Source organism: Merops nubicus, unplaced genomic scaffold, assembly GCF_000691845.1.
Source record: "Merops nubicus isolate BGI_N331 unplaced genomic scaffold, ASM69184v1 scaffold38185, whole genome shotgun sequence".
Taxonomy (NCBI): Eukaryota; Metazoa; Chordata; class Aves; order Coraciiformes; family Meropidae; genus Merops; species Merops nubicus.
The window spans coordinates 1-13,952 of NW_008609559.1; the positions used below are offsets into that span (position 1 = coordinate 1).

Genomic DNA, 13,952 nt, shown 5'->3' on the forward strand with positions numbered 1-13,952 from the left:
GCATCCCTCCCGGGAGGGCGACCCCAGCCCGCGTCCGAGCCGCGCCTTTGCCGAGCTCCAGCCTCTTTCCCGGCCGCTGCCATCGAAAGCACCTGAAGCACGGGCAGCCACAAACGGGTTCTCGTCGTTTGTGTATCCAAGCCTTTACGACGATCGAGGGAATGGGACATGGGCACACTGGACTGCAAACTACGGAATCTAAAATGTGCTGGTTCTCCTCCGATGAGCTCGAGTTCTGAACGGAAAACGGTGAAGAGAAAAAGAAAGAGAAACACCTTCAAAGAAACCCACCTACTCCACGGGGTCCCAGCAGGCAACTCCAGAAACAGAACAGGAAAGGGGAAACGAAGAGCCACAGAAACCCGAAGGGAACTAACGCACAGAAGCCCCTCTTCTTCCCAGCCTCCCCCCCGACCCCGACGAACAGAAATTAAACAAGGCACAGAATCTTCTGCAAATGACTTCACTAAACTAAATCCAAGCTGGACTTGGCCAAAAAAGGAAAACCCAAACAAATTGAGGTGTCAAACAGCAGAGTGTACTTGACGAGGAATATTTTTACACAGCGAATCCCGGACCCTCCCAGCCTCACACGACTCTCCACCCACTGGCTTTTTTTTTTTCCTTAAAAAAAAAAAGACACAAGCTGGTTGCCACCTCTAATATCACTGTCTCTTTAGCATTTAAATAGGGCCAGTAGTAACCGTCCACGGTTGGACACCTCATAGAAACCAAGGCTGCTCTAGATGAAGTACTCTTTCTTCTCTTCGGAGTTGTTTTGTCCTCCTTCTGCGTTGATGATGGCTGTGTCTGCGTCGGCCGCATCATCTGCTCCTTTGGCTTCGTGAGTGAAGTATGTACCTGAAAGGGAAGCAGGAGGTTGCATGACTCCTAAGAGAGCGAGTCTTGAAGTTGTACGAATAAAAGGGGAAAAAAAAAAAATCTAAAACATCAAAATCAGGCTGGGGCACGAAAAAATGCCACCGGATGGTGCTGCCTGGTGCAGGAGACCCCCAGGGCTGACCACGCACCGGGCACCAGTGTCCCTGCTCCGAAATGTGACGCTGTGTTGCGCTCTGCAGCATCTCATAGAAGAAACTAGGTCACAGCTATTTCCCTCTCTCAGAAGCACACAAATTTCAGTTAAATTACATTTTACATGCTTTACCTGAGGGAGACAAATCTTTCAGCTCTGCTTTCTCCCTCCCCTGCTATGCTTGAGTGTCTTTTTTTTTCCCCTTTCTCCTCTCTTTTCAACATCATTCACTCCATCCTGGCTGCAGCTGTAACCAGCCTCTCATCCTCTGTCAGCTTTTCCACATGTACTAAACAAACCCCAGTGAACATTAAATCCTTTTGTACAAACATCCACATGGGGGAATGGTCACAATTTTGTGCGTGGGTTTACGTTTGCTGTGGAAGTCGTAAGAAGTCCCCAGAACGAACCGTTTTACATGAAACCAAGGCAGCGTGGCACACGTGTATCAGCTCAGGTCACCCGGGTTTTGCCAAGGGACGTGCCCAGCTCAGTCTCAGCTGAGTGCCAACAGGCCGGCTGCGAGCTTCGGGCATGAGCTGGGGTGCTCCAGCCCTTGTCCCATTCCCAGGGTCTTCCAGGAGACATTCTTCCAGAACAATGGGGGTTCTCGCATCAGACGGGACAACACCATGAGCAAAGGGACACACGTGCCGCATCCTCTCACTTCCCAGGTCCTGTCCTCGTCTTACCTTTATGTCTGGCAAAATATCGCCCTAAAATGATGAGCAGGCAGAGCATTGCAAACACGACCACGGCCACGACGCCACCAACCACCGCATGGTCCACGCTCCGTATCGCCCCTTCCTCACCTGCACGAGAATCTGTTGAGATCAGAAGAGGAATAAGAATTTGGAACTTATTACGATGCATTCTGAAGGGTCAGGCTGCAGCTGCTCTCGGGATTGGAAGAGCCACCCTTGTGTTCCCGAAAGGAAGAGGGGTGAAGCACAGAGCTATCTAGGCAGAAGAGTTCGGGCAGAGGAACTTTGTCCAGAGCCGAACTGATCTGGCAGCTCGGCTCGTAAGGTGTTTTCCGCTATAAGCAGCAGCACTACGACTACGCAGGTGGAAGACAGCTGGGAGAGGGAGAGGAGAGGTGGAGTCGGAGGTGGGGACGTATTTTGGGAAGTTTCCTTAGAATGCTCCCCGAATTTCAACCTCCCCAGGGGCTGGGGGCACAGAGAACAACAGTACAATACAGGAACAGCAATTGTTAGCTCTGGAGAAGCATCATCAGTGAGTGCCCCGTTGAAAACATTTCAACTTTGGCCCCAGAAGCTCCTTGACCAAAAACCAACCAACCCAGCACAGCGACCACATTTATGACCATCCTCTTTCCCCAGCCCGGCGAGCTGACATCATTAAACCCGACCTTTGCTGCTCAATGCGGCCCACGACATCCACGCACACAAAGCTCCTAACCCAGACTATAGAAACCTCTTCGCAAGCAGATAGAAAGCAATAATTGTACAGTGGCTCCAACTGCTTTATTCCATTTATTTAACTCCTCACCAGGCAATTAGTTTTCTTTTAAAAGCGCCTCTCCCTGAGGACGCCGTCACCCGGGAGAGGAATGAGTGACTTGGCGGAGGAACGACTCCGAAACGAACCCAGAATGAGCTATGGCCATGTAGAACGAATGTATGGCAGTGTAAACAATTTTAATTTAAGAACGCAGCTACATCAACCCTCAGTGCAATCCTAATGGCAACTGAGATTTATAACGTAGTAAAAAACAATTATTCTCCCGTTGATTAATACATTAACATTTTGGAATAGAAGCTAAACCATTGTCTCTTTTTTTTATTGAGTCAAGCGCGACACCTCCATTAAAATGATTAACTGGCCATACCTTACAATTTAAGCACAGCAGCAACAGAAACGGTAAAAATCTTTTAACTTTACATGATTTGTGAAGTCATATGTGAAGGATTTACCATTTAAATCTTTCACTACAAGAAGCACATGGCCTATAAATCTGTCCTGCATGCAGTTGCCCAGACACCTAAGAGAAATGCATTTTACCAGGAAGACTGAGAGTGCAAATGCAAGTCAATTTTTAAGAAAGATTTATCTCCGTCTCCCTCCAAAGAACAGAGCAAATCTCTGAAGCCTCCACCTCTAATAATATTTGAAGTTTATCGATCAAGCGTACAGATCCGTGACAGCTAAAGGTAATGGTGCTCTTTTGAGCTGAAACCTGATACAAAGCTTTCCAGCAGCAGCCCGGGATTTACGCTTTCTATCGATATTTCCAATTCTGCTCCAAGATGAAGGACTGAGGGGCCCAAGTAAATAACTCGTGACTGAGAGCACCATAAAGTGCCTTTTAATTAAAACCATTTAAGAAAAAAAGCCCTTTCAAGTGTTTCTTTGAGTAACCTCCAAAAGCAACAAGCCCTGGCAGAGTTGGTGGGGTGCCTGGGCTGCATGGGGTGGGGGTGAGGGGCACTTTGGGGCCCACAACAGAGTCCTGGCCAGCAGCTTGTCTGATAAGCTAAAAACTGGGGCCAAAAAAGCCCGCCCTGCAGCGCAGAGGCACTCACTGCCACATCGCCTACACCCGCGCCCTCCCCCTGCAGAGCCAGCGTGCCAGAGAACCCCGAGCGCGCGGTAAAGGGAGGGACGCTCTGCGCCGGCTCCAGCAGAACAGACCCTCTCCTGAGCGCTTCCCGGCCAGCGTCTGCTGTGCTGGCGAGCGGCCCGACATCCCTGCCTGCCACTGGGAAAGACACCCGGGCGGCTCTGTGCCCAGCAGCCCACCTCACCTGGGCAAGGACTCTGCTCTCTGCCCCCAAGAGCAGCCGGGGAAGAACTGGCAACCCGGGATTCCAGGCAGCTGCCGCCCAAAGGCAGCCTCCTGGCTGCACCTTCTAGCTCGGCTAAGCCTGGCCTTTGGGTGCCTGCCGCAGTGCGGCCAAACCCGGCCCACCCGTTGGAGCTGCTGCTTTAGACAAGTGCCACTCCCAGCTCAGCACCCAGTTCCGCTCGGCTGCACTCAGGAGGAGACAGCCGCATCCTGGTCCACGAGGATGAATGTCTTGTTGACATCTGGAACAGCTGAGGGGAGTAAACACACTGAGTTACAGCACTATAATGTGCTTTGAGCTTGATTTTGCATGAAGAGGGATTTTTTTCTTAATCACCATAAATTAAAGTTCTGGAAAGATGAAGCCTGGCTGTGCTCGTCCTGGCAGCAGCAGCCTCCGCGCCGTCACGGCTGCCCTCCCATTCGCGAGCAAGCTGGGAGCAGGGGGAGGGTGTTTCCCAGAGAAGGGGCTTTTGCATAAAGCTGTTGTTCTGGTCAGAACAGTTTATTAAGTATGATTTCATCTACCGGGACATGCGGGGCCATTTATTTCTGTTAAGAAAGGCCTCTGTGAAGTGCCAACCACAAGTTTAATTTTATTATGTGTGTAGTTGAACAGTTCATCTTCAAGCTTACAGACTACATAAAAATTAAATATCTTCTAAGAATGTCCAGTGGCTGACAAACCACGCAGCGTTAAGCCTGTGAGGCAGCTGACAGCATCCTCTTACCTGGAATGGTACTGTACGGATATCTCACGTCAGAATGGCCAGCAAAAGGCAGGGCTCTCCTGCAAACACGGGGGGCCTTGAATCCCCAGAAGGGACACGTGCATTAGTCACTCACAGCAGCACTGCCCAGCAACCAAATATACTCTGACACTGACTCTCACTCATGAAAAGTTTGGAGCTGAAGGCCAGAGTGATGCTGTGGCACGTGGCTGGGACTGTGGCTCGGCCTGTCAGCAACCGTGAGCAGGAGCCTGCAGCTGTGGGGACCTGCAGCAACCTCCTCCACTCCTCTCTGACGATGCTACAGGCAGAAGGCCTGTCTTACAAGAAATATGCCCCATTTACAGGCATTAAAACACTTACCAGAATAAAATCCTCCTCCTAACCTTCCCAACTTGCATCTCCAAAGATAAACCACTTGCAATTTCTAAAAAAAAAAAAAATAATCCAAATTTCTGCAAGGTTTTTGGGCCTCCACCTCTTCAACATCTCCTCAAACTCCACCCAGAGGCTCCAACACAGCCACCCAACGCCAGCCTGGCCAATGGCTGACAGACCCCACCTCCACCAGCCCTGGACACCGCTCTGAGCACATCCATTTGTACCCCACCAGCACGGGAGCAGCTATTTCATTCTCTGCCACTGGCTATTTCTGTGGTAATTAAAAAAAAAAGCACCAGGTCCACAGACCAAGGAGTAATTCTCCAAATCTGTGCCACAAAAGAGAGACTTGACCTTAAAAACCGGAATCTGCTTTAAAATGCTGCCTCCAATTCACAAAAGCTATTGCCGCTTCATATCTATGATTAAAACAGAAATCACAACTTTATTACTGAAAAGGGAACAGATGAGATGGCAGGAACTGACAAAATGCCACATTATTTGCTAATCCTAATATGTTAGTCTTCCTTAAGATTTGCTTTTCTCAGCACCAATTCAATTATAGATGCTACAAATCCTTCTGACATTTAATTCCCTCTTGTCAGAGAGTGGTAAATGTATACATGCAGAGCTTTCCCATTAAGATGTTAATATATATTGGAGCATGCTGGCCTTTAAATCCAATAGTCAGAATTTTTCTCCTACAGTTTTCTTTCTGGTTGGCTCGTGGTTTTTGGCAGGTGGGAGTGGAAGGAGGGGGGAGCAGGGCAAGGTGCAGACGTCGCGGCATCTTGCGAACAACACGCGCACACCTAGGGGGCTACTCGGCGGCTACGGGCACCTGGGCCGAGCCCGCTGTCGCGGCTGGTGCTTTGTGAGAGACCAAAGCGCCTTAAAGGAAAACCACAGCCACCGTGGTACAATCCACTTGCAGCAATAACTGAATAGAGCCAGAGAACAAAAATCAATTTTTCTTCTGAACCACTGTGATGCCTCCCCTGAGAGAGCAGCCCGGGCGTGCCGGCATTAGCGGGTGCCACCACTGGGTCTGACTGAACGCGCCTGCGTGGGATGCAGATCTGCGTGCGGCAGCAGGGCACCACACTCCCATTTCGAGGGGTGCCTAAGAAGAGACTTTGGCAGCTTTGAGCTAGTTTGTATTCAGTACCTTTAGTCAACAGCTTGTGCAGTCAACAAGCAAGAGGTTGTACCACCTGAAGGCAAACCCTGAAGTTTTCCTTTAAAACAAAGGTGCAATTTGGCAAAGGGTACCTAGACAGGAAAGAAGGGCACGTTTGGGTGGTTCCTACTTGTCACCTCACTAAGGAACTTGCCCTGAGAGCCAGGAGCAACACAGGGCAAGTGGTTAACTGGTTCTCCTCCATGTGACTGCTGTCAGCTAACACCCCCCTTTTAAACCTGTAGGTCCTTACCTATGTTGTTTTTTTTTTTTTTCTTGCAGGGGGAGGCACTTTTAAAAAAATAAATGTATTAACGATCTCAGGTTTTCTAACATTTTTGCAGATGTAATAATTTAAAAATAGCTTTCTGTGGACTGTCTCGAGAGTACAAAAAGAGATTTTAATAGCAATATCCTAACAATGTGGGTCAGCGGTTACAGCAAGGTTTAGGAGGTGGAACACGTTTCTCCTCCCAACTACTCAATAAAAAGGTTCCACTCAATTCTGTTTTAATGAGGCTTTAAATATATATATATATATCCATGTATCTACACATATTCTGGCTTCCACTCTTTTCCTAAGTGGCAGCATCTCAAGACAAAGAGCAAGACTAGGCTAGACCCAGGTGGTTGTCCCAGCCAGTACTTTAAATCTCAATGACATCTGCTCTAAAAGCTCCAGACCTATTGGGGTCAAATCACTTTATTTGTAACTTCAGCGCTCACCTTGTTTTCAGAACTGGGCCCTGTACAGCTCCAGCAGCCAGGCCTGCCATCGCCCTTGCCAAGGGAGCCCTCCGCACCCACCGGCATCCTCCGGTGCCCAAGGGCAGCGGCTCCTTCCCAGCAACCTCCTGCGTGGCACCGGCCTTTCCCGGGCATTGCCTCCAGCGGCATCTCCCTGCTCTCCCCGTGTGCCAGAGGCATGAAGCCCACGCAGCACTCGGCGCCGTGGCCGGTCCCGTCCTGACTCGGGGAAGCGCGTGTTTTGAGCGTTTTTTTTTTTTTGTCTGGGGCGTCTCTCGGCAGCCCTGGGCTTGCTTTACACACATTTGTGCTGTGAAAGCAGAAAAGCGATGCAGATTTTTTGTGAAAACATAGAGCATAGTATAGATGTTAATTTTGGCATATTTGGATTTATTGCTCACTACCACAAAAATTTATCTTAATTTCCTAGGTAAAAATTAATTTCAAGCTGTAGGACAACACGGGCTGAGTTTGTGTGTGTGCCTGTGTTAAGCTGACACACACCAAGTCCATCGACAGCAACCGTGCTTCCCAGATGTTACTGTAACATCTGCATCGAGGTAGGGAAACAAAAACCTACATCAGTTTCTCTGAGGAATTCCTAACCTGGTGATCTTTTCTTCCCCCTGTTAGAGCTTAGTTTAGTAAAATAATTAACACACCAATGTGACTTAAGCTCCCGCCCGTCTCTGCTGGGCACAATATAGATGCAAATGGCCCAAAGTCACTTATGGGCTTTTGAGAAACTGGTAAGCCAACTGCTCCTCTTTGCTACGAGGTAGGAAACTTACAGCTTGTGCTACCTTTTCCCCCCTGAATTTGTGGTTAATTCTTTTGTGGAATGAAGTTGTTGAAGCAATGGACTGGCACCAGAACTTGGGGTTAGTGGGGGCTGCTGGTGGGTAGGGCTGGGTGGGGAACAACCTGCTGTTACTTCAGGGACACTATAAAACGCTTCCCCACGATGTGGGAGGGCAGGAATCAGGGCCCGTGTGTGGCAGGATGACCAACAATGTTATTCTTTACTACGGCACGGCATTAAGTGTGCTACCCCTACTCTAATGTATTGATGGACTGTTACAGCAGCGTTAACCTGTTTGTCGTATTGTAATTGAATTTGGTCTAATTTAAGCCAGAGAAATTCGAGGAGTTAATCCTTCTTCAATCAATAAGCTCCCCTTCAGTGACCCATTTCAAGATCGCTTCATAACAAATAATGCGCTTTGTTTTAATAAATTTAATCACTACAAGAGGTGCTCAAGGTTTCTCGGCTGTTTCTTCAGACTCGCCACTGCCAGAAAATGGAGCCCTGCTCAGGATCGATAGCAATTGATTCATCAGCATCCCCCTTGAACAAAGGTGCTAATCAGGTTTTGATGAGTTAATCAGACCCGATGCGGAGGCTACGCGGGTCTTTCTTGATTGCTCCCTGTTCTACAAGAGCTGTACCCACACCCTGAGCAGAGCGGCAACAGCGCAGCGCACCCGAGGGGCCGGGGTGGGGGTCGCTGGGCTGCTGCCCTCACAGCACGCAGCGGTGGGTATGTGGATGGAGGTCTCTATGTACCTGCGTGCCTCTGTGTGTGTGCAGCAGCTCGCCCTGGCGACTCCCGGCACTGCTGGTATCTCATCGGTAAGGCTGTGCCGGGCGGGACAAACGCTGCAGCAGCAGCAGGAAGGCTGAGGGTGAGGCCAGCCCTTTCCACACGCGACGGGCTCTGTACGTTAGGAGCGAGAGGGGTTTTGCAAGTGGCACGGACACACACAGCTCGACCAGGAGAAGCTAACACAGCTCTGGAAACTAGCTACCTGGGCGGAAGGCAAGGGACGCGTTACTTAATTGCACAGTTGGCAGAGCCTCCGTTGAAGCATTTAGCGGGACAGGAGTACCTGAAAGGAACAGCACACTGAGCAAACACGACAGCAGCACCCTCGAGTCATCCAGCACACCTCGGTCCGCCCGGGGCACGTCCCCCCGCGCCCGTGGGTCGGACCCGAGGGCTCCCAGCACCGCTGGAGTGGAGGGCAGCATTCCCAACCGGGAGCTCAGCTCCAGCACTCACCTGGACCACCCGTCCGACGGCCCAAACCTGCGACCCCAGGCTGCACACAGGGCCTCATTTCCCAGGGGTCTGGGCATGGGTGATGGGAGGAGGGCAGAGTTTGCCCCGAGGAGAGAACGGCCTGGAGCTCGTTCTCTAGTGCCACCAGCGTGTCTGACTCAGCACGGTTACCCTTTGGGTGTACGTAAGTAACCGAGCGAGCAACAAGCAAAATCTTGGAATTCTTAAAAAAAACCAAACCCACCGGTAATCAAGACAGATGCTCCAAAATGGGTGTGTGGTAGTAAAGCACCATGGGTGCTTGCTCAGCTGCTCACTGTCTGCAGCAGCTGGGCTTGCACTGCTCTCCATAAAGCTTTGGGGAAATTTTGACTTAGGTTCCAGATTCAGAAAAAGGGAAGTGCTGAGCTATAGCCTGCTCAGGAGAAGCACGCGCTGCTCCAGGCGGGCACAGCTCCCGCACGGCGACACAGGCGCTCCAGGCAAAGGCTGGGCTGCTAGCAGACACCCATTTTGAGGAATTCCTTGGTGGAACTGTTTCCTGTTCTCTTCATTCATCAAAAGGGGTACTTTTCTTTAAAAAACAGAAATTAAAAAAGTAATAAAGCTTATCAGAGCAAAACAATTCTTTCCCATCCACACAGAGATATTTAACAAACCCCTAGTGCTTCTTACCTAAGAGATCTGAACCAGGCCTGCAATAACAATTATTAATATCGCTCAGGTGTTAGAATACAAACTGAATTAATCAATCATTTCTAACCTCTTGGCCAAAGCATACCTATAGTGGCTTACGGGAGGAGACACTGCTGATTTGATCAGACAAAAGGCAAGCACTGTACAGGAGGAGATGAGGACTCTAGGGCTCGCTTTTTTGGTATTAGTTTTTCGCTCCATGTTCAAACTCCCAAAGTGAAATGCGTTGGACCAGGAACCTCCCGGGCAGGGCTGTCTCAGGAGGCTGGGCTCCTGCCTTGTGGCCCATCCCCACCCAGGGCCACCTCCCCGGGCGGAGCCGCCACCCACAGGTAAAAGGAGTTGGCAGAGATGCTCTGAGATGCAGGAGCAAAAAAATGGGGTGAATTTCTAAAAACGCTTAGGAAGACTCTGGCAAAACACAATGACCACACGTTTAGACTGTGTTTGTGCCACTGATACGACCCCTGGTTTGCATACCAACTGCATCCACAGAGGATGCTTTTCTTTCTTAATCTGGATTAGTGCTAATTTGCAAGGACAAACTATAATCACGTATTTAGGCAACTTCTGTTCAGCACGGATAAAAAGAGGTTCAAACCATTTACCTGGCTTCGCCTCTACTGATAAAACAATTATCTCATTTTATCCCCAATCTGATACTTGTATTATGAGAAAACATCACGCAGCCGAGATTTAGCGCTGGTTGCATTTTTTAAAGATGCATTTCACACAATACAGCAGAGTCGAGTGTTTTACAGACTTGCAAGTTCCAACTCATCTCCAAACTAGCGTTCAAAAAATCATGGCCCAGCAGCTGAGAGGGAGCTTGAAATGGTCTCGCTGCTCTGCACACCTTCCGCCCCATTTTCAAGGGTGCCACACAGCAATGGGTGCCAAAAAAAGGGAGGGGAACCCCAACAAAAAAGAGCGTACATCCAAGCTGCGCGAGCGTGCGTGGGAGGAATGGCTGCACCACAGCGACTATACAATGCGACATGGCCAAGATGCAGAAATCAGAGTGAAACCAGTATCTAGCGTAGAAGAGCAGCGGTTTACCTACGGACTAGCCCTTACCTGAGAGATCCCCATAGTCCAGCTCCTCTGCCGAATTGGGCAACTGAGTAAAGCCTTACAAGTAAAAACAAACTCATTTTTCTCTGCGTTTCTTGAGTGACAAAAAACAGCACACTTAAGAACTGAGGGTGAATTTCTTGGGGGGCGGGGGGAATAATGCGTCAGTCACTTGCCACCTTCTGCCGGTTCGGGCAGAGTAACTGGTATGACAGAATTGCAACAATTTCCTTTATTACAGATGGAAACATTCCTCACTCTACACTGTTGGCACACAAAACATGGCGTCAAAACCACTCACTCATAACAGCATGCAAGGAGCCCCAAACTCTTTCTTTTAGTCATGTGGGGGGCAAATTCCCAATTTAGTCCAGTCCGATTTTGGTTCTGTATAGATGGTGCAATGTAAAATTGCATTTTGTTTCCACTGAATTTTTCAGGAAATTCAATCTTTTCAGGGTCCTGTTGCCAAGCCTGGCAACTTATCAATTAGTGAACGTTGCAGATTGCATTTCAGAACTCTAAGGCATCTGTACGTGCAGACTGCAGGCTGTATCTTCTGCAAAAAAATCTGACAAAAGTTTTCCCAAATTTGATGCATTTATGGAAAAAGCATCTATCCTCAAAGCTGATAAAGCAGTTAGGCGAGAGACACTCTCATGACCACAAAAAGGCAGCTAATGCTGTCTGTGAAGCTGTCATTTTCTGCTGTGTTTGAGAAGATGTTGGGGGGTGGCCCACGGGGAAACAGAGGATCTAGTGGGGTGAACTCAGCACAGGTTACAGTGTCTGGAAGTCATGGACAACTATTTAAATGAGGGCTAATAAGGACAGTGAAGGCTGGCACTTGTGATAACTTACTGCTGGCTGCTAAACCAAATGCATTATTGAAGGAAAAAAGAAAAATATTTCTCATGAAGAGACATCTGCATCACTGGTCACTGGGAAACCTGGCATCATAGGCTGGCAGGCTGCTAAAAATGTGACTTGGTTTTAAAGAGGGAAGATGTTAACCCAGTGCAGTCCCCCACTGGAAAGCAGCAAGCAATGCACGTACATATCTCATTAAAAACGTTTATTTTCAGTGACTGTTTTTAACTACATCAAGTCACTTGGAAGCTACAGTTGGAATTATTTTCAGAAGTGGGGCACTGTTTAAATGATAGCCAGAGTTTTGTCTCTCCTGGATTTTCAGGGAGCCTCCCTTTTTTACTGTAATCCAATCTATAAATATAATTACAGTTGACTCACAGAAGCATTGGACATGCAAACTGGGGCTGAAAAGAGAAGCCATTCAACTTTCATCTCTCCCAAATTGCTTCTGTAGAGTCTTCCCTTTCACTTAAAAGGAACATTCTCTCAATAATGAGAAAGGGCAAGGCAGCATTTTTTATGAAGCTAAAAAGTCTTTTTCAAAAGAAAACTTAACAATTTGGTTTCTACCTGCACCTGGCGTATTTAAAAATGCCACTGAACACCATTAAAACCTGTTGTAAGGCATTTTAAATACGTGGTAAATTACTTCTTGATTTTTCTCATTAAACTTTCATATCAGCTATTAAAGCCCCTTCTTTTCACTTCTGATCAGAACGAGTTCAGCGTCTGACACAACTCCTGTTAAAAGAAAGCAAGCTGCCTTTTCAGGCGGCCCCGAGAATAAATCCGGGGCGGGTGCAGCTGGCAAGCGGAGCCGCCTCTCCTGCCGTCCGGCCCAGGTGGCGAAGCACACCGGTTGTTTACAGCCTGCTAGCGGCACAGCAGTGCCTGTGCCACCTCCAGTTCTGCAGGAAAAGACAATTTCTCTTTTGTATCAGGCTGTAAATAACCAATTAGGAATTCTGTCTTAAGCTGCATGTTCTGCGGCACTGCACAGAACTCTTAACGTGCACAGAGAGCTTTGTGATGTTTTATTCAATTGCCCCGAGGACCGGATCCAGAAAAGATATTTAGGGACATATTTACTATTAGTTGCGCTTTTAAGCAGGGCATTTTCCAAAGGAAAAAAGGCAGCTGGACAGGCAAAGCCGCTGGATAAGGCTTGGCAGAAAGTGCTGAGGCTCCTCCCCGCGTGCCGTTGCATGCGGTGTGGTCCGTGAGCCGAGCGCGGCTCTGGCACGGCCGAGATTACGGCTTCAGACACGTAACACTCAGAGACTGAGCGCTACCGGAAAAAGCACGAGAGCTTAACGCAGCAGTGCTAAATGTTCTTGTACAAAAACCCTGCTAAGGCCGTAATGGAAAATTCATACAGGCCTTGGGGGAAGAGCTGCCAGCTTATAAAATAATTTACCTGCTATATTATGGGCAAGGTATTTTCTGGTCACTCTTCGTTCATGATTGGGACGTTCTTGTTACTTTAACCTTCACTCCAGGCTTCCTGCTTTGCCAGCTTCAGAAGAGATTTTTTTCACCCTACCTTTCCATGAGGACAGGCAGAAATTCTGCCTGTGCGGAGGCAGCTGCGCCTGGTCCCTGCCTCAGCGTGGGAGCTGAGAAGCAGCTCAGCGCGTCCCCAGGGCCGAGTGCAGGTGGGAACGAGGGGCTCCTGAGGGCAGCTGCATGGCCAGCTCTGCAACCGCTTGGCAGCTCCTTGAGCAATTTGTGTCCAGCAGGGTGGGGCCAAATTTGGGAAAAAAACCAAAAGGGACGAAATGGAGTCATCGCTTTTGCTGTAGCAAAAGCACGTCACGTACAAGGTCATGGCTGCTTATGCAGGTCCCGCTTGTGCAGGGGGCAAAACGTGAGCCAGGCACATTGCCCAGCGGGCTCCTCCAAGGGCAGGGAAATTAAAAATTGGCATGTTGATTTTGAGGGGGAGAGGGGCAGTTTAGGAAAAAAGAAATGGGCAAAAAAGCGCTTTCTCTCCAGATTCAGTAGTGGAGGGCTCTCAGAGACGTGACTCCCCTGGCTCCACCACGGTCTGCCTGGGTTCCAGAGAGGCAGGGAACTGTGATCTGAGCCCCGCTGGCACCCTGACACCGCAGGGGGCAAAAGGAGAGGGAAGGAGGGCGCAAGCTCGGGAAACCCGGCTTAGCGTGGGGCAGCAGCAGCAGCACAAGCCTTCCTGCCGGCCATGACCATGCTGTTATTGGAGTTCTGGCAATGAACAGTGCAGAGAAAGGAGAAAGTGCATCAGAAAATTTACAGTTAAGCTCTCATTTTTCAACAAAAGAATTAACAATGTTCGTGCTTTAGGTCACTCATGCATCGCTGCCGTCAACTCCATTCCAGA

General features: G+C 49.1%; 1 protein-coding gene across 1 annotated transcript in view; it reads right to left on the reverse strand.

The window, feature by feature from the left end:
* Positions 1-87: 87 nt before the first annotated feature.
* The window catches only part of LOC103773268 (cell adhesion molecule 1-like), a 30,045-nt gene continuing 16,180 nt past the window's right edge, over positions 88-13,952 (reverse strand). The window contains exons 4-6 of the mRNA XM_008940632.1: positions 10,724-10,777; positions 1,729-1,860; positions 88-861 (exon numbers count right to left, since the gene is read on the reverse strand). Of these exons, the coding sequence (XP_008938880.1) occupies positions 743-861; positions 1,729-1,860; positions 10,724-10,777 (305 nt within the window). The 3' untranslated portion in view covers positions 88-742. The remainder of the gene's footprint in view (positions 862-1,728; positions 1,861-10,723; positions 10,778-13,952) is intronic.